Here is a 26,522-nt window from a genome sequence, read left to right on the forward strand (position 1 = left end):
TCTTGGTTTTCTGTTGTACAAAATTCACCTCACGGAATGATGAGAACTGATTGCACTTAAAGAAAATGCACAAATTCACACATCAGATACATGTTATGAGACACAGCTTCCTCTGGAGTAAACTGTGATCACCCCACTGACAGGAAGATACTATCCCAGTCTGAATAAATTACACATTAACACCACCCAGAAAAATAGAATTCGTAAAAAAAAAACAAACCAAAGAGTAACTAACTATATTAAGCCTAGTTAATCTGTAACATTTAAAAATTATATTAACTTTTAAAGTAAAATAACACCAGTGATAAACGCTCATTCTTAAACGCAAATGCTTGCTTTCTCCTTATGGAGGCACCAAGAGACAGAATGGGAATGGATGAAACAACTCTGACAAAAATGCTTTTTTGTACATATTAAGAGTTTTCTAATTCTACAAACAATCATCCAACAAAAGCAGACAAGACTGAATATCATCAGCCTGTGAGTTCCACTCTCTTTTGCTTTTTCTTGGTTTTCAATGGCACTTAAGGAGAGAAATTGTAGTTTGGGAATCAGCATTCATGGGTTTAAGGTAACACTTAAGTGGAATGCAGGCCTCTCACATAATCTTCTTATCACATATAAAAATAAAAATCCACAAGCTCTTAAAATGCTGAAGAGCACAAGTATTTGATGTACATGAGGAATGAGTTTGCAGGACCATTGTTTATTTTGCTTCCACAGTTCTTCTTTTTGGACTTGCTTCTGTCTGGTTAAATGCATTGGTCCTTGAGACCTTTGGAGGGTCACCCTTCATTAAAAAGCCTCTCTTGTACTAGCACTCTAGAAATGTTGCCCAGCTGCATTTCACATTAACCTGTGTAAAACCTCCAATCTGAACTTCTTCCAGCTGTGCTTTTACTATCAAGTGCAACACATAATGCTTTATGGCCATGAAGCACCTCAGCATGTTCTCTTCTACGACATCTGCGACCAGTGCTAAAGCACTGTAAGGTTATGTAATGTTTAATTTGGCTTCCCACACAATTTGACTTCTTAAATATTTGTAAAAAGGTAAGATAGTGCTTTACCATCATGTCTTTTTGGCATACCCCTTCTGTGTATAAAGAAATAAAATAGGATGATACTAAGAGAATGACTGATACTACATTTTTCCCTATTCCATTTTATTGATAATGACTATCACTCAAAGTAACAGGATTCCAATTTTTCTATTAACTTTATAGCCATACTCACCTGGACTGGGCCCTAATAAAGTTTCTCTGTAAATCTCTTTATAATTCATATATTGCCCATTATTGTATTACCTTTTTACCATATTCCATGATCTTTACTCAAAAGATACCTACCGATAAAATCTTCCAAATTAGTATGACTCCTGTGCTTTGAAATGAGGCTAAAGACAGGAAAAAATATGACTGGAAAACAACAGTGCCCCTCTGTATTTCTCTGTATTGTCTATAATGTCAATTGAAACCACTGGAATAGCACTGAGGATCTTTTTATTGACTGTAAGAGTCTTCGTATTTGGCACCATCCTGTAATTTTGCTGCTTTTACTCACAGTGGCTCTGCAAGACCTCCCCTCTTCTAGTTCATATAAAAAACACCTGCCAGAAGGCATGGATTTACTGCAACCTTGAGAAAGCCCTGAAAATAAGTAAACAAAACTTAACTGACAGAAAGTTTTATGAATGATTGCTATTGATGGTACTGATTCTCTGGAAAGATATGACTGACAAATTATCTTGACTCTAGACCTCTCCTTCTCATCAGATTGTTTTACTTGCTAATTTTCTCCTTTTCTACACCTATTTGCCTTTCTCCCCTTCCCTCATTTTGTCTTGCTTATATCCATTTGGTTAAAATACATTTCCCTTTTTCTTTTTTTTTTTTCCTTTTACTTGCTCCTTTCCATCCCCCTACCTGTCACTACTGATATCCCATTTGGGTTATAAACCACTGAAAATGGAGCCTACATGGGTGAATGATAACCGTAGAAATGAGAAAACAAGTTTGAGCTAATAAATTACAGACAAAACACTATGACAGCAGAAAGGGAAAGAAGAAAGCAGGTATCTCTAAGACTTGGGCATCCTCACTTCAGCTGCAGAAGAATCATGTTTTCCCTGGAAGCTTCTTCACTCATACTGTTTCACCACCATGGTAACTTTTAGGTGACTTCTTCTGAGTGAGGAGTAAATTGAATCAGGAATTCAGAAGAAATTCTGCATTACTAGAATCAGTTATGGAAAGACCATTTCTCAAGCTGTGTAATTTGTCTCTCTTATCAAAGCTTTCAAAGGCTGAGGATAATGACTTGATATGTAGAGATCACACACTTTTACTACAGTAACTTAAAGTTACAATTCCACCACATTAAAGAACCCAAACAAGCTTAAGTGTAGCAATACTGGATACAAATATGGATATAAACAACATGTAGGAAAGTGTTCTCTTAAACACACGTCTGTTCTGTTCTCTCACCTTTATCTCCATATTATTTATTGATATTATTTTATCAAGTTAACTGTTTAACAGGCTAACAGTTTAAATTTCTTATTTTGCTATTTTATTCTCACTTCATGTAAGGAATTCACTCCTAATTAATGCCTGTGGAAACAGTTTTCCAGGTGTTTAAAAAAACTACTTTAATACCACTTTCATTTTTGCTGTTTACTATTAGTAGCTTGCATGATACAAATAATGTGTTTTCAAGGAGTTACTGCAGTCCATCCTTTTTCCTATTGGAAATAAGCAATAAATTCTGCAAGACTCACAGGGATATCCTTGAAGGCTATTTGGTTGGTTGCTGAAAAGCCTTGACTTAGCCCAGACGTTTTGCTGAGGGGGAGGTAGTGGTTTCATTTTTAGAGTTAACATAAGGAAGATTTGTCAAGATGTGTTTATTTCCTTTGCATAAAGAATGAAAAACCTGATCAAAGCAATAGAGTTTGAACACCGGGAATTCAAGACTCATTTCGCACCTGCTTCAAAACTCTCACCTCTAGAATTATCTAAAAATGAGCGTGCCTCAAGGCCTCTCAAATGTGCAGGTGTACATTTCACTGGCCCATGAACATTAAGGGTAAAATAAATATTGCAGAGCAGAAAAAAAAGTCATGATTGTAGAAGGAGAGAAGGTAGTGTGTGCCTTGAGATGGGTGTTTATCACCCGGCATTTATTCTTTCATATCACCTTTCACCTTCTCTGGACCTCTGCACGTGAGCATAAGTAATTCAGCTCTTTCATTCTGGAGGGTTTTTAATGACTTTTTGAGTAAATACCAATTCCAGTCAGAGCAATGTCTTGGTATGCATTCTATGTAACTCATTCCACAATAACTGCAGCTTCAGAGAGATCCTCTGCAGCATCTCCCATCTGCCATCCCTGCCATTTCCTAAGAAGACTCTCCAGGTTCTTCCATTACTAATGTCAGAGAAAATAATTCATTTTGCTTCTCAGCCCTTTGCTTGTCCTTTTTGTATCTGTTTGACCTCAAATTCTCTATTCCTACACTTCATTGAATCACAATGTTTGAGGCTGGACAGTCTCTACTCCAACCCTCTACTCAAAGCAGGACCAGCTTGAACAGGTTGCTCATGGCCATGTCTTAAAGTAATATATGCCAGGCCTTTATACATGAAGTGGCAGCTTTTAGTTTCTTAGGAAATAATTAAAGCTACATTGGGGCTAAATTGGGCTTTTATTAAAATGTATCTTGGTGTTAATTTCACTGGAAGCATTATTTCTTTAGAACTAAGCAGACATTAATACAAATTAATTTTCTGTTTATTCACCTAATAAAAGTACTAGCAGTTCATATCTCAACCCTGAGATAATGATAAATTAAAAAGCCTGTTTTCTAATCAGTCTTCATAAATAAGCCTTGTTGTACCAGAAATGGTGCAAAAATAACAAGATTAGTTAAAGTTTTCCATCTACTGATTTGTTGCTATTGCTTCATTTAAACAGCTTTAAACGATACTGGTATATCTGCCTTTAGTCTTTGGCAGTTTTCCTGTTTAAGTTATAAGCTCTCTAGAGAAATGCACAAGCATTTGTTTGTGTTACATGCTTATGTCAAGGCCTGTTAAGACAGCTTCACAAGTTCTTTGTATCCCTCCCAAATGATGAGAGGGTAGAAGGGAAAGAAAGAGCTCTGTTTCATATTCACCTCACACATCTAAAAGTTTCAGTTTGCAGATGTGGCAGTGTACAACATACAGATTTAGTGATTTGTACAACATACAGATTTAGGGTTTTGCTCATAAACCATTATAGTAAATGTAATAAATTAAGCCACTCATTGTTAAAAGTTATGCCTTGGACAGCTATGGAAAATTCTTCCATTAGAAATGGTCTCCCTTTAACCTTACAAAAAGCCATCTATATATTTTCAGTGGATGTTTTTCCAGCTGCTAAGGTCAGTTGTTTGGCTAGGGAAAGATTGTCATCTGGCATGTAACAAAGCACAACCCTTAATTTCAATTGCATGGGGTGTGACCACACATGAGATCCACACACAGCCACAGCTCCTTTCTGAGGGAGCAGCTGGGGCTCCTTGCTGTTAAGGACAGGTCTGATCACCTGCCCAGACTAAACCCCATTACAGCCATAGATCTGTATCTCAAAAACAATTTGACAGGGAACTTCAGCTGGCTTCCAGCAGTGTGGGCTCTGTACGATCTTCTGCTCTCCCATGTCTTGTGACATTATTAGTGTATATAGGTAAACCATTAGGATTTCCTCAGTGCCTTAGGAAACAGACTGATGCATTTAAACAGCTATTACCCAAGAGTTTTTGCTGCAGTGTTTCATAGATGTTTACAGTACAGGTGGTCTTTGGACTTTGAAACAAATATTGACTTTAGTACATGAAGTCAGGTTTCAGAAACCTACCTGCAAGAACAGTTGTGGAATTCGTTAATTCTGGCTTCCTGACAAGTAACATTAGGTTAAATTCAGACACTTTTGACTTTTTTGAAATATAATACCAGAAGATACTTTTCCTTCATGTGGTATAAAACTGTAGTTACTTTTCTGGACCAAAACCCTTTACAAGTCTTGCCCATATGCACAGTGTATGTGAAACAATAACCAATATTTGCAGATGTACCTCTTCTATGCTTGCAAAGAAAATATTTACATACTTGAACTGCTTGATACAGGCACACATCTACTCAAACACTCAGTACTAATCTAGTAAATAATGCATAGCATAATTTTACATGCATTTTACATGACTGAAAGTAACTACACCATGCTGTGAGCTCCAGAATTAAGTGTGTATGGCTATCAGGAGAAAAAGATACAGCACACATCCAAGATTCATTTTAGCCATGATTCCTACCCGTGGTTATTCACAGCCTTTTCAGAAATTCTCCTGCTATCACTGCTACAGAGCTCAAATGCTCTACTGGTGCTGCGAGGTCTGCAGGAAACCCTTAACTAAATTAACTGATTGGTCCCATCTTTCAGAAATCCTCCAACCTGACCGTGTCGCTACAGTTGATCCAGACTGGGAAGGCTGCCACTTAAGTAGCAATTTCACATACTTCACCTGGGCAAATACATTAGCAACCAGCAAAGATTACTATTGTTCATCTGTGTCTGAAAGATTTCACTGCAGTTGGTCATTCAGCAGTTTCAGATATGCAAGTCTGAAATAAAACACAGCCAAAAACATTCTTAGACATCTGTCTAAACAGGGGATACTAGATAATGGATGAAGGGTATGTAGCATCAACTAACACAAGGACATAAATAGTACTATAGAAAAATTCATACAACAATCAGAACACAATCAACAGATTCCTGTTCACAGACAAAATATGGAATGAAAAATGGATCTCACCAAAAGATCTTTTGGCTTATAGACATAGTTGCCATCTCACAGTTTCATTATGATACTCTTCCTCTTTTCTTTTTCTTCTAACTCCCTTGCCCCAAAACAAGCTAGAAAGCTCGACTTGTGATGTGTTACAATCTTGCTTTGACCCTTAGCAACAAGAATACTTTTAGCAATGAGAAATATCAGTATCTAGAATTTTACACCTTACCTGTTGTACTAAAACATGAAAAATGATTCGAACGAACAAAAAAAAAGCCCCAACAAATCTCCTGAATTTGATCATGTTTGCAACGTGAATTAAGACTATAAATTTCAAATTTTATTCTTAAGGTTTAAGATCAATAACTTTTTCATTTTTGCAATGGAGAGTATTCAAGTTACGCACAAATCTCAGTACTCCAGAAAATAAACCAGCAACACTAGATCATCTCAAGGAAGAAGACGGTTTTAGTCCTTTAAGTGGAAACTGAAGCCTGCAGCTCTACCAGGCAGGGAAAGAGAAGGACAGATCTATTCTCCCTACCACCTTAAACCCTACCCTACATAGGTATATAGGCTACCCACAGGTAACAGCTCATAGCTAAACATGTGGAACAGCTGCTCTTAGGGTATATCTCTATCTCTTTCTTCTACTCCAATATTTTCTTACCCCTTGATTTTTTTTCTTTTTTCCCTCTTCCAGGTTTTCCTACTAATCAATTTAAGGAGCACCCTAATTTCCTACATTCATACCAATCACTGATTGTGTTTCTATGCAGAGGATTCTTTCCTGTTTCTGAGGTTGACAGCTTACAGGTTTCCTGCTACTGCTTCTTTCTTATGTCCACAATCTCTGTTGCTTGTAATTAAACACCAGTGTTGCCTTTGGCCTCTCGACAGTTTGGTAAGTCAGCCAGAAAACAGAGACCAGAGCAGACCTGCCACAATCAAAATCTATCAACTACTCCTATTGACTCTGAGAAGAAAAAGCATTTGACTCATACATATTAGAAGGTTTAGCCAGTGAAGTGAAGCATACCATTTTCTGCTTTTGAAAATTGGTATTGAAATTGGCACCTAGCATAAGCCAACTCCTCTCAGATATCTTCTTTTCTGTATTTTTAGAAACCTTGGCTAATGAGAAAACTAATGGCAAATTTATACTGCAGCTTATTGTTAAATTATTCCCATTTGCTAGCAATGGCTTAGAATCCCAAGAGCAACAGTCAGAGGCTTTGGGTAATCAGTTCTAGTTTGTTCCCTCTCCACCTCTGCAGTACCATAAAATATCTCACTGGGATTCTGTAAGTCTTTAGAGGCAAGGGCAGCAAGGTTATTTCAATGTGTAATTATTTTTAAGACACATACAGATATTCCCACGCAGTTGGCATGAATGTTCTACTAGGACTCAATGGGACTCCTGCCAGCAAATTCAGTAAAGCACAGACCTGATCTCCTTAGAAACTAAAATATGAAATTCATTTCCAGATTTTGAGTTCACAGTTATTTGAACCTATTCAAAGCTGCAGATTTCATTTTTATGGTGTTTACAACAATGAAATACTGTAAGCAATAAAATTTATTTTACTTAAAACTAGGATTTTACTTATCCTACCAGACAAAGCAAAATTGAGAGAAGTCAGTGGATCTTTTTCTAAAGGTTAGATGGTCCTTTGATTTAAAGAAGTATGAAAAAGAATATTGGTGTATAGCTGCCAGCTGCATGAGCTTAGCACAGACAAAAGTGGCAACTTTCTCGTAGTCACAGAATAATGAGAGAGCTGTAGCTGCTGGAGAGACTTTTGAAGAAACTGCACCAAAATAAGGAAGCCTGCCTTTACTCTGTCAAGAGGCAGACCAAATGTATAGAAATAGAAATAGATAGGTCTGGCTGTATTTCCTGACTTTTTGTGCCACGCAAAGCTTGGACAAATTTATAGACACATTCACACATTGTAACTATGCTGAGTTTCCAAGTGATAGCTAAAAAAACCCCTGGAAAAGTCACATAAGAAGGGTAAGGGGAAAACATGCTTGGGTTAACAGCAGCCTACATGTGAGCAGTGGCAAAAAGGTGCCTATAAACACATGATCTTTTGAGATAAGAGAATAGTTAGTGTTTCAGTATAGTGCTTTAGTATACGATCAGTCGTAGTTTTTGCAGAGTTCATACTTCTTGCCAATAAATCTGACTCAATAGTTTTTAAATACAAGCAAATACAATAACAGTTAACCCAAGTTCAAGTGAGAAATGAAATACTGGTGCATTTTTGCTATGAAACACTGGTGCATTTTTGCTATAGGCTCCTCTTAGATACATATGCCCACCGAAAAACGTTGAAGAACAGCTGTCTCAGAACTGCACCGCAGCCCCAGCCCAAGAAATTTTCAGCTGTCAGTGCCTAAGGGTAACTTTTCAGTGCAGCCTGGCTTACAATGAAACAAACAGATCCTGTTTCCAGGGTTACAATTATCAGCTAAATAAATAACATTTTTTTAAACTTATCTACTAAACACATCAGTGGCAAAACCGCAATTGCTTAAGATAATGAACCAAATACAGGTGTGTCTGTGTGCAGCCAGTCATTTCTGGAAGAAAGTACATCCAAGAGGTGGAGTAGAAATTAAGCAGAATGATTGGAGAAGCCTAACACACTCCCAGGAATGTGACTTGAAACGGAGCAAAAGAGAGCTGCAGTGCCCCTCTGCTGAAATGGGAATGATTTATTATCTGAATGTTTCCTCTCTCCAACCCTCCCCACAATTAATCTCTTTTTATTTCTGTGATGTCTGCCTTGCATACAGTTTGAGGCAATCAATTCTCTCCTGTTTTAATATTAAGTACATTAAAAGTTTAATAACGAGGAGATGGCTTCTCAGAGGTAGAATTCCATGTTAGTTGAGAGCTCAATCCTCTTACGATTTCAACCACAACTTTTTCAGCAACTTCAAGGAGACCAAGACTGAGATCCTTGGAAGATATCTTCAGTGCACCAAAAAAGGGTTTGCCTCAATTTTTTTTGAAACAAAACAACAAAACCGATTGGCTCTATAATGGAGCTGGAAATATGATTCAGTTCATTAAGAAAAACAGACTAACCAAACCACTAATCAAGTTCAAACATACTTCCTCCTCCTCCCCCAGGAAAAGCCAATTTCTTTATCTGGAATCTGCTAGACAACATCTAAATTATAGAGGGACCACTAAATAAAATAATTTGCTGAACTGAAACACCCGTTGGTTCTTGCATCAAATGAAAGTCACATTTTTCACATTTACTTTCCCAAGATTATGGGAAGAAAAACCCAAAACTTTTATGATATCAACTTCTATTGAGATCCATGAATGACTACATGGAGAAAGTGGCAGAATCTCCTTGGAGAGTTCATTTAAAAATTCCTAAACCTTCAAAATGCCCTTAGAGAAGCTACAATTCAGATAATTTTGGTGTGATATGCCTAAATATCAATTTTTATTTCTAAATCAAATCCAAGCTTCACATCACCATATAAAGTACATTGGAATTTTAAATTGTGCCGGATGCAAAGTAAGGAGGGAAAATTTGGAATTTTCAGTGAAGCATATATTACTGCAGCAGTACAGAAATGTCAATGGAGCCTTTGTACCAGATAACTCAAAAAAGATTAATCAACAAGAACCAAATGGCAACCTTCTCTGCTCATTACATTACTTGACAGTATGAACGTGCACTTACTTTTAGGTGATGAAACAAACATGTCCAGTATTAATAATAAAATGGTTTCAATTTTTGGGCATTGATTTTGGATGACCTGCAATTAAAGAAAAAATGGGAGCACTCAGTATCTTCAGACAGGCTCTAATGAATGTAATTTTTCATGATGTAATATTTTCTAATTTATTTACAATAAAAATAGTATAGATTACAAAAAATTCTCATCCAAAATAGACACTGATTTTGGTTAATGGTAATGATTCTATGAGGTGCAATTTAACAGGGAAGACCCACAGTATTGAAGCTGCATATACATCTGAGAACTTCCAATTCTGGGAATGAGTCTTCTGCTTAACTTCTTAAAAATTCTGCTACACTGTGACAGCTCAAAAAAAGGGCACCTTCCTCTCTACCTGGCCTTTCTTCCATTACTATTAGCCCAATACCTGTACAAATGCTGCTAATAGTGTAACTTCTTCCATTGTATGAATTATAACAAATACCTGAGTATAAAATACAATGACTGCATGAAGGTCTATAATGGTAGTGCCAGAAAACAAACAAAAGTAATAATAAATAAATAATAAGTAATAATAAAATAAGTAATAATAAAAAATAAAACCAAGCAAACAAACTCCCCCACAAAAAAACCCAAACAAAACCCCCCCAAAAAACAACACCTCAAAAACAAAACCAAAAAGCAAACAAGTGTACTGGTAAGATATTTTAAAAAGTACATCAGTCCTTATCAGCAAATAACAGGCTTAGACTCTCTTTGCTAGCTGTAGTCAATAGAAAACACTACTCTTTTCCTAACCTAAGTACAGGAAAAACTTCTTTGATGTAAAACAATTAATAGCTGACTTCAAATATGAGTAAACTGTACTAGCGAAGTTCAGAGGAATTCAATTTAACATTTAATCCAGACTAGTTCATCTGGCTCCCATTACCATTAGCAAATTACTGTAAAAAGCTTTTGCTTACAAAAAGATAAGTTAGTTCTTTTAGACTCTGAAGGAAAACCATTCATCATAAAGGGGACTGCAAACTTAATAAAACCTATTCTATTAAAAGATAACTTTAAAATGTGCTTGCTGCAACATGTATTTCTCCATGCAAGAGAAGGTTCTCACACTGCAGAGCTGGGTTTTCACCTCCGTGAGCACACTGATAGTTAATCTCAATCATTTTGTCCTATTCTAGGCTTCATATCTGTTTTCATCCTTGTGCTTCAGTATTGCTGGAATGAGAACAGCTGTGAATGGGCATGTTATTATCAGCATGTTCTCTGAAGGATCTGGACATGGCCTGAACAGGACTGCTCTTACTCTGAAGAAAGGAAAAACTACAATTTCATAAATCTGTCAGTATTCAGCACCTTATTTTCAGTGACAGTTTCCATCCTCTGTCTCTGAATTCTATTTTCTTCATTCCATAAAAATGTATTCAAAGGGAGTGTAAGCCATAGATGAAGTTACATTTAGTAATTGTTTTTTTTTTCCCCAACATACAACTTTACATTTTATGCAGCGGTTAAATTGTGTTAACACTTCTGAAATCACATCATGTGCAGTAACTAAAATAGTCATCTGTCCTCCTCCAGGCTCTAGCTTGCTATATTCCAAAGAAGATGAAAGTTCAGAAAGAGAAGGTAAAAAATTATTTTAAGCTGCCTTAATTTCCCTCCCAGTTCAGACACTCGGGCAGAAGTCATCTTTGTTGTGAACTACATTTGCAAGTTACCAATAGGCAGGTTTGCACTTTAAGAAAGCACTGAGCCAAGAACTGTTTACCTCTTGTCCCATACCCAAGATAAGAATTCCTATAAGCTGTAGAAGGGGAATAATGCCCCAGGTCTGTGCACATGGAATCCTGAAAAAAATGAGAATTCCTACAAATAACATTTTAACAACAAATGTTTTCTGTACCTAACAATAACGAAAGAGGTAAATTGGAATCTAGCACTTTATTTTGACCCTTGCTAAGTAATTTTCTGATAAAAGTTTCCATCCAAAACTTCCTATCTTGAAAGAAAGTGGGGAATATGGACTGCAGGACCACAAAGAAAAAGTCATAGTTAAAAATAAGCTGAAACAAAATGACAAACAGAAGTTGTAGTTTCCATGGGCTTTAACTGACAGTTCCCAGTGTGTTTATTTAGGATGCACTCTAGTGGACACATTATTAAAAAAATCAAACAAAGATACAAATAGAATGAAAAGATTAAAAAAATGAAAGCAACGCATTATTAGAATTATTTTCTAGCATGTTTTAAAATAGTGTCTTACATTTTGAAGGCTGTACGGAGGTTGGAATTTTCACGGTCAACGTGACTGGACATTAAGTGTAAATGGACATGAGTTACCAATTTTTGAAAATGTTAATCTAAAAATTAAGAATCAGTTATAAATAGTGGTTTAAAAGAGAAACTCCGTGTGTTTATCCATTTACTCCACCCTTTTGAGATTGTCATCAGAAGCTCCTGTGCATGCAGGTGTAATTAGAACTGTGGTATCAAATAGTGTCCTTACAGGATTCTGTTGTAACTGTTACTAATAAATATAATCGTAAACTGTGCCAAAAGCTGCTCACTGAAACATCAGCCACAAGGGTGTATTCATGCCACAGGAAAGGTTTTGACTATCATAGAAATTGCAAACCTGTACCAGGCAGAATAAATGTAGACAGCAAAGCCTGACCACCTAGTCACAAAAGTAGTTCCATTTTTCATTGTCCCAAAAGTTACACAAACATTTCTAAGTATTTACACCTGGTAATGACATTTTCCTCTTTTGATTTTAAGGATACTCATGTAAGACGTGGTTATTAACAGCATCCAAAAAGCAATGTAGCAATAAAATGGACAGAGGATTTTTTTAATAAATGTACTTTAAGAGAAAAAATAATATATTACTGTATGAAAAATCAATAGTTATTATGTTTTTAAAAATTGATAGGATTATTCTTAGTCTGATCTACATGATCAAAACCAGTTATTCAGAGCAGGAAACCATTTATTATGCTATTGTCCTTTGTATGTTGGGTGCATAGATATTTTTAACAGTTTGGCAAGGATAGCAAACCCCTTAGAGTCAGCGATACTATTAAAAAATTGAAGTGAAATTATCAGAAAAATCTCTTTCATCCCAAAACTGAAGAATGCAGTGAATGCATTAATTATGCACTGATTTTATAATGAAAGGCATTTTCATTACACAGTATCGGCCATGACCAACTAACCTGTATTAGAAGACAGAGATGCAAAGGCACATTTTATTGAAGTGCAGGATTTCTTAATGCTGATGTCTTTTCCATTTATAACAAACAGACAGAGAACACTCTTGACAACCTATATCAAGATACCAGTGATTACAAACATCTGTTCTTATAAAAATGCATCTTTAAGGATTATAAAATTTATTTTTATAGATAACTATGGATAGAGCTAAATATTCTTCCAGATTTTTAGAAGTGAAGTTTTGAGAAATAATAATGATATTTAGTAGACAACACAGATTTAATTTGTTGATTTACAAATTCAAGAAAAATGCAGAAAAGGCTTAAAACCTTGACTAATCAAAACTGACATGCAGACACTTGCAGCTCACCTAGTACCACACAATACCCAAAAAAGGTTCTAATAAAGCCTGGAGCAAACACCCCATATTACAAAGACCACCTTATGATTTTGAAGAGACAAGATCTAGTACATCTGTCTACCGAGTCAGAGTTAAATTTATCTCTTCCAAATATATTTGGGAAATCTTCTGATTGGATTTTTGCACCAAGTCTGATGTCCAGAACACTCTCTCCATCTTCTAATCTGTACAGCATTCCCTTTTTCTATCAAAAACCATTCAAATTCTTGGAAAATAATTTTCAGTAATATTTTATTCTTTTATTTATTTTATTATTTAATACTGATCCAACTTATATTGTAGCATCGATCCTCAAATAATATAGACACATTAGTTATATTTGTATTTATTATGGTTACTTAGATATGCAATAAGTAGAAAAAATATTTGCTGCTTTCATTTCAACTGCAATTTTCTTCCTTCAAGTCAGCCATGCTAGCTACAGTTTAAGAACAAAAAGGAAGAATCAGTGTCAGAATTAGCAGACTTTATACAAACACCTTGAAAACAGACACTGGAGAAACAGGTACGTAAATCAGTTCTACTTATAAAATACATAAATCAAGATACTAAACTTCAGGATCAGCGAGTAATGAGTAGAAAATATTTTTACTGCTTTCAGGTCAGTTGGTACTTTCTTCTTCTGTTACTGTTGAGAGCTCTGTTTGGCTCTGAAAAATGACAACAAAAAAATTCTATGACTTACCAGCATCCACTGAACTTTGTAAAAAGGAAAACAGACAAAACTGCCCATGATAAACAAGTTGGTACTTATCAGTATAACCATGTATTCTTCCATTCAGTGGAATACAATGAATGTCATCACCAGACTTCTATTATGAAATCCAGCAAATTTGGATGAAGCACTGTGATTCGAGGGCAGAATCAACAGTACAAGCTTATATATCTTATCAATCTGTTCTTAATTTGTAGCAAACACATCACTGTAAAACCTGAAAAAACATCCCCAAAAGCCAATGTAATCTAACACCTTTAGGCCTGAAAACCTGGCACATGTAGGAACCAGCAGGTACTACTTACTACTCACTACTCATTTTCACTTCTGGTTTTGCAATTTGTTTATTAAAGAACTCATAAAATATGCCCAAAGACTCAAGAATATTTTTTAATATGTAATTATCAGGAAATTATAAAAATTTGGGCTATATGAGATCTTGCATACTCATCTGATTTACCTCAGTGGAAAAAACACCAGTGAAAACCTTACCCTAAGAACAATCACAAGTATTTTCATAAATCTATACAGAGAACACTAATAAAACAGTCTGTTATTAAAGTAACCCTAAGTACAAAGCATATTAATATCACAACATAAATTCTGAGCTAGAATTACACTACTGGTACCAGAAATGAAGTGATTTAGTCAGAAATGAAGTGATATAATGGTTCACACAGCACAGGAAGGCTGCCTCCTCTCTGAGTACATCCATGCTTTAGTCAGTAACATATCTGAATACAAAAGGGTGTTTTAACTCTTGAGGATATAGTCAGCCAGCACCACAGTCTTTTAGAATGCCTTAACTCCTACCAGAGTGCTGCTATGGGCAGTTTGGAAGTTGTGGCCAAAACACCGTCTCTTAAAACCACAGGGGAGAGCCACCAACAGTTTTAACCTTTTGATAGGTCAGCACAGAAAAGCAGATCTGTAAGAATCAATAATTTATAATCTCTTTCTAAATACTTACCTGTTCACTCTCATCTGGCTTCTCAGCTTTGGATGAAGTAGGTGTTCCAGATCCATCTATATCGTCAGGTATTGTCTTTTCATTTTCCTGTGGTAATGAAAACTAGTTTTCAGTTAAAATGTCCCATGCCATGAAATCATGTGTTAAAATGACATTACATGTTAATATAAAGACAATACTTTAGATAAGTGCTACACAAATTTACTATATGGGAATATGGTCTTTGTATGCTTAACCCTATTTTTATCTTTTTTTTTTAAATTAACAGCAATTTAAAATTTTTACATATTCATTTTTTTCTGTCACTTTCATACTCTCATCTTCCTATGATTATATTTTGTCAGTATTTTAAGAGTGCTCTAAAAACTTCGATATTTCTAAAATACTCTGTGCTCCACATAAATTTAAGAAATATGCACTTTTAAAAGCTTTAGGGAGATAAACATGCCAATTATCCATGTATGTTCTTACTGAAGCAGTATTAAAAGACCATAAACATGGGTATCGGTACACACACTCTTATATTAGTATAAATTCCCATACACCAGGAAGATATCAGAAGCCAGAGGCATTGCAATTCTAAAACACAGCTCCTTTTCCAGATACAGTAAGTTGACTTTGTGCTAACACCCTGTAAAGCATTACTGTCTTGATATTTAAATTAGACATGCTTATTTTATAAAATTTTCTAATAAATACCACCAAGGAATGTGGAAGCATCAGCTAAGCTGACCTTATGCTGAATATTTGCAATAAACTTCTGTTCTGGCCAGAATTCAAGTCTAAAACCCAGACTGCAGAAGCCACGTGTTAGACATTCCCCCCCCAACTACACTCTTGCTTTTTTAATTATGTGTTAGTCCAACACTCATGGGCTTCTGCTCTGTGTTTTGCAATTGATGCCAGCATCTAGAAAAAATGGTTGATTAATGGTATTTTCAAACCACCAACTAAGTATTGGCTTAAACCTCTTCATCTTCCTGCTGCAAGTGCATTTCAGCTTCTTTATTCTGCAGTTCCAACTCCTCACGCTCTTTTTCCAGCTGAGCCTGCAAACAGTTTAAAAAAGGACAAATTAGGAAGAAAAAACCCCCCACATTTATCTTTTTTACCACATTGTTTACAATGTATTTCATAACTGAAATTGTAAATAAAAACTTTACAGCTGCCATGTTATGTTAATAACAAAGTCATTTCTGTATCATCTGGCTCAACATTTTCAAAGTTTTGAGACTCTTATGGATAAAAAGGTTTTACTACCAAGAGGAAGAAGAAACAATTAACTGAAGTTAGTGTACACACTTCAGATACTGTCTCATTACACATGCTCTTTTATCAGTCTGTATTAGTTATCTCCTATCCTTTGGATTGAGCTCTTTGATACTTTGTGTAATATCTAGCACAGATGGATGAATCAATATAGAATCAAATCTATAGAAAAATTTGGCAAGCAATGTCATTAACATAAATCATGCCCATCAGCAACCTTTAGTATTTACAATTGGAAATGTCTAACAGAAAGTGTTTATTAATTGTGAACTTAAGCCCTATTACATCAAAACTTCAGAAACTGCATGATCTAAGTATTTACTTTCAACAACACTAGAGAATACTGTTTACTCTTGCATTTTGTGAGTAACTAGAAGTATGGTCATAGTTTTCTATTCCTTTTTGGTACATAAAATCAAAACTTGCCTGAGTATCTGACTATGGCCAAAACTGAGTTAGGTTAAAAAAAAGTGCATCTAATATGAGCATTGTTCAACATCTTACCCACAGCTTATGTGAAATGATTTATTTAATGCTTTGTGAATTATCTCTTGACACAATCTTGTCATTTTCATTTACTATTTTACATCACTCATGAAACCCTTAAGCACATTACTTTTGGTTTGCAAATCAGTAAATTCCAAATTTTGTAAGTGCAAGTGAAATAAAATGAATGCATCTTACACCAGAGCTGGGCTTAATGTGATCAGCATAAATTTAAAATTAAGCTTTTGATTTTAACATCATGAAAGTCAGCCATACAAAAAAAGTGCAGTCAGATCACATCAACATCACCACAACAACACTGAATTCACATGATGTCTTTATAAAGAATGGCTAGAAACACAGATATTGTATTTTTTTCTCATATTATAAGCCCAAACAATATTTTCAGTTACTTCTCACATAAGTCCTAAATTGGCTGCTTTTTACCTTAACAGCCTTCATTTTTTAATAACATTTTACTGCCTAGTATGTAAGTTTTCCTACCCATGTGCTGACTAATAATTTCATTTACTCAGAAAAGTGAGATTAAAATACTTGCATTATGTCACTTTTATCAGTCATTATGCAGCTATTAGAAGTACACAAAGATGTACTCCAAGATGCCACAGCACCATATGCTGCTTAGAATTATCTATTATTAAATAATAATAACCTGACGTTGCTCTTCAAGTTTCCGCTCCTCTTCTTCCTGGATTTTTAACCTTTCAAGTTCAGCTATGGCTGCCTCCCGTTCTTGTTCCAGCTCAGCTCTCTCCAGCATTCTCTATTTCACCGGTAACACAGAACCAATTAAACATAAAAATGAAAGAGATATTAAATAGCATTAACTATATTGTAGCAATGTTTTTTCGCCTAAGTTGGATGCACCTTTTTTTCTTCATCTAAGTTTCTTCTATAATTGTAAATCCAGTGTGCAAGATACTCTATGGGATCTGCTGGCCGATGCTCTACAACCTCTGCCAGTCCCTTCTTCAAGCAACTTCCCAGGCATTGCTTCAGATACTGAGATTCCATCTAAATCTACTGACAATAAACAGACAGATATTAGGCACCAATGTCAGAATTAAGTCAGGGGGTTTAAAAATTCTTGCTTCAGATGCCAAACACTGACTATGACATTACTTTTTAGTAAGCTTGCAATTTAGACAGGAAAGTTATTCAGTAGTGGTTTAGTTCTTAAAAGCTCCAGTGACAGGACAGTTACACCAATCACTGCAGAAAAAAATGCTCAAACCCCATCTTACATGTATAATTCATAAATCACTTGGAAAGAGGCGACTAATTCCAGGTGTGAATTATAACAAAAAAAAAAACTCAAAAAAACCCAAAAAAAACCAAAAAAAACAAACAAAAAAACCCCAAACAAACCAAAAACCTGAAAACCACAACACGACATAGAAAACTTCTACACAGATATCCGAAGAAAATGCAAGTAGTTCTGAGAACAATTAGGGGGGATTTTAGTTTGAATTGTCAAAGCTACCTTTAAGATATGTATGCAAGGCGAGGGCCTGAAGCACTCCCTCTATAGTTAGGAAAGGCACAGATCCTTGTGCACACTTTACTAGCCCAGTTTAAGTAAACACAACTCTTTCTTTGCTGTCAAGGAGCCTGAATCCGTGTGGGGCAGCCATGGTCCGGCGGGGCAGAGAGCCCGGGCACTTGGCACAGCAGCGAATCCTGTCCCATCCTCCGCGTTCGCGGCGCCTCCAGGGTGACCTTACTGGTGCCGACCCTCTTAACCCGGAGCCTCCCCCGCGACCTCTGCCCCCGGGCTCCATTTAAGCACAGTCTGGGCCTCTCTCGTTCCCCTACGCTCCAGGCAGGGCGGGCCCGCTGCTTTTCCCTACGCCTGGTGTTCGGAACCCTGGGAGGGCCTGGCACGTTACCCCGCCTCGCCCCGCGACAGTCACTGGGACCCGGTGCTGTCGCTGCCCTGCTTCTGGCACCGCGGAGCTGCGCTGTAGCCGCTCGCCTTCCCTCGGAGAGCAGCCCCGCTCTGGCTCCTTCCTGGCAGCAGCTCCCAGAGCCCCGGGACAGCAGCCCCCGGCCCGCCCCGCTCCTACCGCCCGGCCCCGGCCCTGGCCCCGGCCCCGCGGCTGCGGCCCCGCCCGAACGCGCGGCGTTGCCCCGCAACAGCGCCGCGAGCGCAGCGGCCCCCAGCGCCGCCCGCAGCAGGCGATGGAGGGATAAAGGGCCTGGTCGGAAAGGTCCCTGGTGGCACAAACCGGGAGAAGGGGCCGAGACCGTAGAGGGTTATGTGGCCCTTGAGAGAGACCTCGACAGGCTGGAGAAGAATCTGAAATTCAATAAGGGTAAATGGAGGGTCCTGGATCTGGGAAGGAATAACTCTGAACACCGGGAGAAACTGGAGGCTCAGCTGCTGGAGAGCAGCTCTGTGGAGAAGGACTTGGGCGTCCTGGTGGGCAACAAGCTGTCCATGAGCCAGCAGTGCCCTTGTGGCCAAGAAAGCCAGTGGTATCCTGGGATGCATTAGGAAGAGCATTGCCAGCGGTCAAGGGAGGTGATCCTGCCCCTCTGCTTAGCCCTGGTGAGGCTCTGCCTGGAGTGCTGTGTCCAGTTTTGAGGTCTCCAGCATGAGAGAGACATGGAGATCCTGGAGTGGGTCCAGCAGAGGGCTATGAAGATAACTAGAGGGACTGGGGCATCTTTCTTACAAGGAAAGGCTGAGAGGGCTGAGGCTATTCAGCATTGAGAAGAGATGGTTTATAAGGGATTTTATTAATATGTATAAATACCTAAAGGGGAGGTGCCAAGCTCTGCTCCGTGGTGCCAACCACCGAGACACCAGGCAATGGGCAGAAACAGATGCATAGGAAGTTCCGTCTAAACAACAGGCAGAATTTCTTTACTGTGTGCAGGTGACCACACACTGGGACAGATTGCCCAGAGACCTTGTGGAATCTCTCTATCTAGAGATATTAAAGAACTGTCTGGATACAGTTCTGTGCAGTGTGCTCTAGGACAACCCTGCTTGGACCAGATGACCCACTGTGATCCTTTCCAATTGTTTTAATGCCCTCTTTCTGTGAGCAGTTTCCTTTCACAACTGACGTGATCTTCTCTCCTCCCTGCCAAACTCCTTGGCTGATGTTCACCTCAAATTTGACCAGCTGTTTGTTCTACTGTCAGCGTCTAATCGGGTATTAAAAAACCCTGCAAATAACTGCAGCTGGAAGAATTAACTCCGTGCATTTATTATTTCCGACGCTTAAGTGCGCTAACGTTATCTTGGCCGCTCCCTGGCAGAAATGGAAGGCTGCAGACGGGCTGCTGAAGGAAAGGCAGCTGGCAGAGGCGCTGTGAGCGGTGAGGAGCCGGCTCCAGCGGTTCGTGGATTGCGCGGGCGCGGCTGTTCCGGCCGGGGGACGTTCCGGCCGGGGGGTGTCGCTGGCGCCCCGCGAACGCCTCGCCCGGGGCCGCAGAGCGCAGCCGTGCCCGGGCCGAGGGGCCCTGCGCCGGCGCGGCCATGGCAGCGGAGCGCGGCATGGCGGCCGAGGCCTTCGTGGGGCAGGTGGTGCTGCCCGGGGATCTCCTGCTGCTCCCCGCGCACTACGACGAGGACGCGGAGGGCGAGCGGCTGCGGCTGAGCGCGGGCGCGGCGCCGCAGGGGCGGCTGCTCTGCGGGCCGGGGCTGCGGCGCAGCGGGGCCGGGCTGCTGGTGACCAAGTGCGGGCTGCTGCGGCACCGGCCCGCGGGCGGCGGCGCGTACTGGGTGGACTCGCAGCAGAAGCGGGTACGGGCGCGGCGGGACCCGGCTGTCTGTGTGTATGTGAATGTGTGTTGTCCCCGTCTCGCCCGCGCTCCCCTGACGCTTTGTCCGCCTCCCCCGCTGCAGTACGTGCCGGTGAAGGGCGACCACGTTATAGGGATCGTGACGGCCAAAGCGGGGGATGTGTTCAGACTGGATGTGGGCGGCAGCGAGCCGGCGTCCCTGTCCTACCTGGCCTTCGAAGGCGCCACGAAGAGGAACAGGCCAAACGTGCAGGTGGGTGCCCTGTAGCTGGCGCTTCAGCCACGTCGTTTGGTGGCGCTTCTGTTGCGTTTCAGTAGCTTGTCTTACTGCAAGTGTTTGTGTAAGTTGCATGTTAGAGGAGGTGTGCAGGTCTAGTTGTAATGGTTTCGCCTTGGCCCTCCTCGGAGGGTTTTGCACCATTAGGCCCCGGGCTTTCTGAGGTTTCTTAGGAGCACTGTAACTAGTGGTTTGCTCTCTCTCAGGTGGCTGGCAGCTTCCCTCATGTTTTCATCTGCCAGCAGCAGATGCAGTTCATGAGTAATGTGCATCCAAAAGAGCACTCCGACGTTAAGGTTTTCAAACAAGCTTTTATGCCATATGATGCTGCTGGAAAATGTTAGTTGTGTGGGGTTTCTAACAGCACTGTTGTGAACGGTTGTGTGGCACATGCATGCCACAGTTTCTGCACTCGGATGAAATGCCATCACCAGAATGTAAAATGAACTGTAAAGGAAAACAGAATAGGCTGGTGTGATATTTTTTTTTCTTGTCCTTCTAAGTGATTATAAGAGCAGGTTGCTTAGGCTGTTCATATCCTTGAAGTCTGAAGAAAGAAGAGTTAATATTTGGTATTTAAGAAAAACAGAGTTATCTAACTCCATTAAAAAAAAATCTGTCCTTTTATCTTACAAATTCCAGTAGGGGTACAAGATAATTGTGGAGGGTGCTGTCTCTAGTAGAAGAAGAAAAAAATTAAATTCGTAGTATATCAGTTCGGTTTTGTGTCACTATTGTTTTGAAACTATTTTGTGGCCTCACTAGAGGATGCTTATCAATTGTTATAAATGTGCACTATGATTTCCTCTATTACTTTTGCTTTTTGACACTGTTTTGTTTAGGTGGGAGATCTTGTTTATGGTCAGTTCGTTGTAGCAAATAAAGACATGGAACCAGAGATGGTCTGTATAGACAGCAGTGGAAAATCAAGTGGAATGGGATTAATTGGACAAGATGGCTTCCTCTTTAAAGTTTCTTTAGGTCTAATAAGAAAGTAAGTACTAACAAATGTCAATGGTCGCTCTTATGTCTAATGTGGTGGGTAAGATTCCCACAACTATTTCCTCTGAGCAGTGTAGGCAGTTGTAAATCAGACTGTATAATTCTTATAGTCCATTTAAACCAGTTTTACTGAATAGAGTATGGACATTGACCTAGAAGGAAAGTTTATTTTTCCTCTTAAGAGGCTTAGAAGCTCTTTTGTATGGTGTTGCATGACCTGTTTAAAAAAAGTGGTGTGGTTGCCAAGGCAGTATGGAAAATAAACTAGTGACCTCGGGAAATCAAACATTTAGGATAGTGTTTCAGTTATGTGCATACTACGTTGGAGTTTAAAACTTGGTAATGCTTATTGTCCTTTTTCTGCTTAATGGCATATGTTTGGGCGTATGTTTGGCTGACAGCTGATTAAACGGGTCTTTGCATATCAGTACACATTATTTTCTGACTTCCAAAGAAAAAATAAATTGTATTGAAATAAAGATTGAGATTAAAAAATGGTAGTATTTTAGTTTAAAACTGACACATTAATCCAGGAACTGTTTCATAAATTTTTAAATGTATTGTGAGCTTTGGAGTTACTTATGCTGATGTAAATACAAGACTTTTTTTGTGACTATCAAAGAATACCAGATTACATGGATAAACAATAGTCAAACTTTGTTGTTGCTTTTTGTGTGGAGTTTTGTTTGTTTTTGTTGTTCTTTGGATAAGCAATCTGGAGGTGCAGAGCAGCTCTTTCGTACCTATAACTGTCTGATTTATATGTCCTAGCAGAAGTGTGCATGAACTGATATGAAAACTTTTTGCAGCCATTCTGTTTTCCAAATTTTGTCTGTATGCAGGTAAAAAAATAACAGCATATTACAACTACTAAATCCTGATATGCTTTTAGTTTTTGTAAATACTTGTTCTAGCTTGATTTAATCCTAGGCATATTGCAGTATTTAGTATGCTGTCATCTAATAAAAATGAAGTAGTCTGTTTATTGCTGCTAATACTGTTGCCTGAAGTAGAAGGGAAGTCCTGTTTTGAAAGACACCTCTGGGGTGTCAGCTTTATAAATAGCACTTCAGAAATGTCATTTTTTCAAACATTGTGCTTTTAGAATTTATTAGATCATAAAATTGTTGTAAAAGTATCAATTCACTTTAAATTTGTCAGGGATTACTTCTGAATCTAATGAGAAAAAAAGAACCAAATTTACAGCTGTTTTATTTTTTAGGTGCATGTATTTTATACGAGGGGAGCTTTAAAAATCTGATACTGTATTGCTATTTTGGATATATGCAACTTGATCATCTCTGTGTTTCTCAAATAGCTCCCATAACAGCAATACTGCTGCAGTTATTGGTCAATAATAATGTGGTGTCTGTAAGTGTGAGCACTTCTTCCTCTGACATTTTTTGGTCTTGTTCACAGGCTCTTGGCTCCCAAATGTGAAATAATTCAGGAGTTATCACAATTGTACCCATTTGAGCTGGTGCTGGGAATGAATGGAAGAATATGGGTAAAAGCAAAAACAGTTCAACAGACTTTAATTATAGTAAATATTTTGGAAGCCTGTGAGTATATGACTGCAGAACAGAGAAAACAAGCGCTTGCCAAACTGTCAGGGAACTGATAAGAGAAAACCTTGAGGATTTGTTTGTGATGACTGTTTCGGTTATTTTTGTATTCAGATTTATATTAAAAGCATTTTTTAAAATTAAGTACTAGACTTTGGTTGTTCTTCATTTCCCTTATTTATCCACTCAGCTTGTTTTTGTGTTGTTTAAGGAGTTGGTTTTGACTCACTTTTGTGATTATGAAGCCCTGTTTAGGTTCATGAATTTTCTGTCTAATATGAAGATGGTCTCTAGATGCTTTCATTAGCTCTGAATTTTGAAGCGTAACTACTTGGGACTTCTTTAAAAAACTGGTGATTTTATGAACTGCATGTATTTTTTTTTATAGTTATTAACATTTCAAACAACCATGTTTACTTGGGGTAGCAAAAAGTATCCCACAGGTCTTTAATTTTGGTCAGGTGCTCTATTTATAGAGTGACATGAAGAAATTATTTAATATATTATGAAATTTGGGAATAGAAATGCAGGTAGAGGATACCAGAAAAAAATTGCAGGGTGTAACATAAAAGAATCATAGGGTGGTTAAGGCAAATGATCAGATAAGACCAAAAAATGTTCACAGTGACCTTACCACTTTCCCTAAGAGATGGCCTGCCTAGTAGTATTAAGGGCATAGTGATTAGGATGTCATAACAATAGCCATGGGTTTCTTGATTCTAGACACTGATTTATTTTCTTTATTAACAGCATAAAGATACCATAGAGCTTTGCTAAATGTTTAACAAAATCAACATTTCTAAAAAAAGCTATGTTGGGCTTCTTTGTGTAACAGTCCCTCAGATGCATATGGAAGAGATGCTGTCCTAGGAAGGGTAAACTCTCAGTGAATTTTAGTATGTGTGTAATTTGCTACTGTTCTGAGAGAGAAAGATTAATGGAAGGGTAGTTACTGATGCCTTCTTCCTGTGGGAGAAAAGCTTGATTGTAGGTACCTAATGAACTGCTTGCAGCTGTTAGGCACTCATTTAGATCTGTGATGTTCTGTGATTCTTAATAAGCTGAATGGTTTAATAGCAATAGTTAAAGGAAATTATTAAAAATGAACTAATTAGGGTAAGCCTGAATACCATCTTAATTAAAGTGGAAAGATAATTTTTCCTGTTTATTCTGTATTTCATCCAAAGCTCAACCTATGGCATTTGATGATAGGGCATCTTTGGCATCTGTGCCGTTTAGAAATTGCTTCAGTTCAGAGCCACTCCTCTGAGTCATCTGTAATGTGCTTACCTTGGGCTTCCCCTGGTTCGACAAGAACACAACTCTAATGGTTTCCATGTGAGTCAAATGGCTACAATTCAGAATACTTTGTGAATTTCTCTGGTCTCCCTATTTAGCATCTAGGGCATTGCTCATCTGGCTTGGTAGATCTTTAGTCATCTTTTTTTACCTGTCATCTACCAGGTGAAGTGACTTTCATTCATATCCCATAAACTTTTTGGGTCTGTAATCTTTCTGTTACTACACTTGAGAAGCTGTAAATTGATAAGGATTTCAAGAACTGTTCTTCTCCAGAGTTTTTTCAATTTCAGCTAACCAGGGCCTCTCCAGGTTGTCTGTTATTGGAACAATAGCTGGCATAGGCAGAAGAGCATTTGCCAAATTATCTCAGGGTGCTAACTTGTTTTTTTGTGAATGTTCTGGGATCATAATAAAACCACAGGAATGGGCAATGACATGGATCATTTCCTGGATAGTTGTGGCTTGAAATGGAATTAGCTTTAGCACTCCCCTTTACCTAAGCAACCTCCTTTCCCTCCCAAAAGCCTGCATTCCAAGCTTAACCTGCAAGATACAAATGAACAACCCCTGTTAAAATGCTGGCTTGGTAGTGCAGCATAGCAAATGGCAACCTTGAAAGTTCTTAGCATAATCAGCCCACTATTTCCTACCACACAGCATTCTGTCCCACCCTCACCCGCTTATCACCCTAATACAAGAACAGGATACAAAAGGCACTAAAATTATGCTTGTTATTAATTTAGCAAAATGAAATAACCAAAAAATTCTTGGGTTTTACCCACTACACAATGATTTTAAGTATCTGCTACATTTAAGTTTGTTGGACAGTTTATACAGTGGGAAAAAAATACAGTGGATGTGAACAAAATGGGTGTGGGGAAAAAAGCTTGAAAGAAAGTACACTTAAACACATACTAACAGAAGGCGATACTCACATTTTATTTTGGTTTTTTTTTACTTGGGCAAAAAAAAGCTTATCAACATTCTTCAAACCAATTGCAATTTGACAGGCTTTATCTAACAAAACATTCAGGCAAAATCTAAACAATATCTTTGCAAACTTTTAGTTCTAGATTAGTGACTAAACCAGTCATGAGGAAGAGTTATGGAGTATAATTTGGTTCTAGGAAGAAAGGCTGATCATGATTTAGTTATGTATTCTGCTGTAAGTCTTCCACGTTCCCATTAAAGGCGCATAAATCCATATATTTTTGGAAATAGGACTTGCAGAAGGGATGCTGTGGACTTGGAATGTACCTTGCTAAGTAAGTAGAATGTCTTTTCTGTTGCATTTCTCCATGATGTTCATGCTTATCGGGTTAAGTCACTGTTTAGAGCTGTTCATTTCAGATACTCTATGATTGTGCATTGGATACTCTGTTATATTGTTTTTCTTTCAAGCTGTTGTGATCAAGTTATGTAAAAATGATAGATAGCAGCATGAAAATTGTGCGTATGCCCATGAGAGAGATGCTCGTGAGAGCACAACCTCTTAAAAAGAAAGTTCACCAAGAATTAAACAGAAAGCATATGTTGGAAGTATGAAATACATAGTTTGTGGCCCTTCCTAGGCTGATGTTGTATAAAGACCAAGAACAAATACTGTCATAAAATACAGATATGCAGTGCTGAAATTCAGTTTGATAGTAACACATTTATGTTTTGCTCTAGCAGAAGAAGGTTACACAGACAAATAGCTCAGTGTAATAAGAAGATTTAAGAGCTTAACTCTAAAGCTGTGGTTAGAGAGTGTGGCTGTAACTCTGCTAGATTAGTAGTTTACTGTGCCTAGCTACTCATTACAGCCTTGCCACCAGGAGTTGGAACTGAAGCTTTCTGGCATGTATATTTGATTCCTAGCCAAGTTCTGTCAAAATGACCCACATTGGCTTCAACACTTCTAATACCAGGGCTATTTTGGTTGTATAACATGGATGTTCTTTAGCAAAAGAGGCCATGGAATTTTTCTCCC

The 26,522-nt window shown here is 38.2% G+C and overlaps 2 protein-coding genes and 1 long non-coding RNA gene across 4 annotated transcripts; 2 read left to right on the forward strand and 1 right to left on the reverse strand.

Annotated features, from left to right (window-relative positions):
* Positions 1-276: 276 nt before the first annotated feature.
* On the forward strand, positions 277-11,005 carry LOC116447114. Of its 2 annotated transcripts, XR_004241486.1 has the most exons (3): positions 277-480; positions 6,537-6,737; positions 10,732-11,005. It is a non-coding gene; the product is annotated as an uncharacterized LOC116447114 (long non-coding RNA). The 2 variants fall into 2 exon arrangements; XR_004241487.1 differs by lacking the exon at positions 6,537-6,737 and having other exon boundaries at positions 282-480.
* A 1,766-nt stretch (positions 11,006-12,771) lies between these two features.
* LOC116447429 lies at positions 12,772-20,140 on the reverse strand. The gene is made up of 6 exons (XM_032116579.1): positions 19,879-20,140; positions 18,538-18,947; positions 17,301-17,411; positions 15,841-15,921; positions 14,873-14,959; positions 12,772-13,837 (listed from the first exon to the last, which is right to left on the reverse strand). The coding sequence occupies exons 1-6, from the start codon at positions 20,138-20,140 to the stop codon at positions 13,790-13,792; spliced, it is 999 nt and encodes a 332-aa protein (XP_031972470.1). The 3' UTR covers positions 12,772-13,789.
* On the forward strand, positions 20,099-23,392 carry EXOSC3 (exosome component 3). The gene is made up of 4 exons (XM_032115815.1): positions 20,099-20,405; positions 20,508-20,657; positions 21,524-21,675; positions 23,103-23,392. Exons 1-4 carry the CDS (start codon positions 20,139-20,141, stop codon positions 23,302-23,304), a joined length of 771 nt encoding a protein of 256 aa, XP_031971706.1. The 5' UTR covers positions 20,099-20,138; the 3' UTR covers positions 23,305-23,392.
* Positions 23,393-26,522: the final 3,130 nt, after the last annotated feature.

This window comes from Corvus moneduloides, chromosome 8 (assembly GCF_009650955.1).
Source record: "Corvus moneduloides isolate bCorMon1 chromosome 8, bCorMon1.pri, whole genome shotgun sequence".
Classification (NCBI taxonomy): domain Eukaryota; kingdom Metazoa; phylum Chordata; class Aves; order Passeriformes; family Corvidae; genus Corvus; species Corvus moneduloides.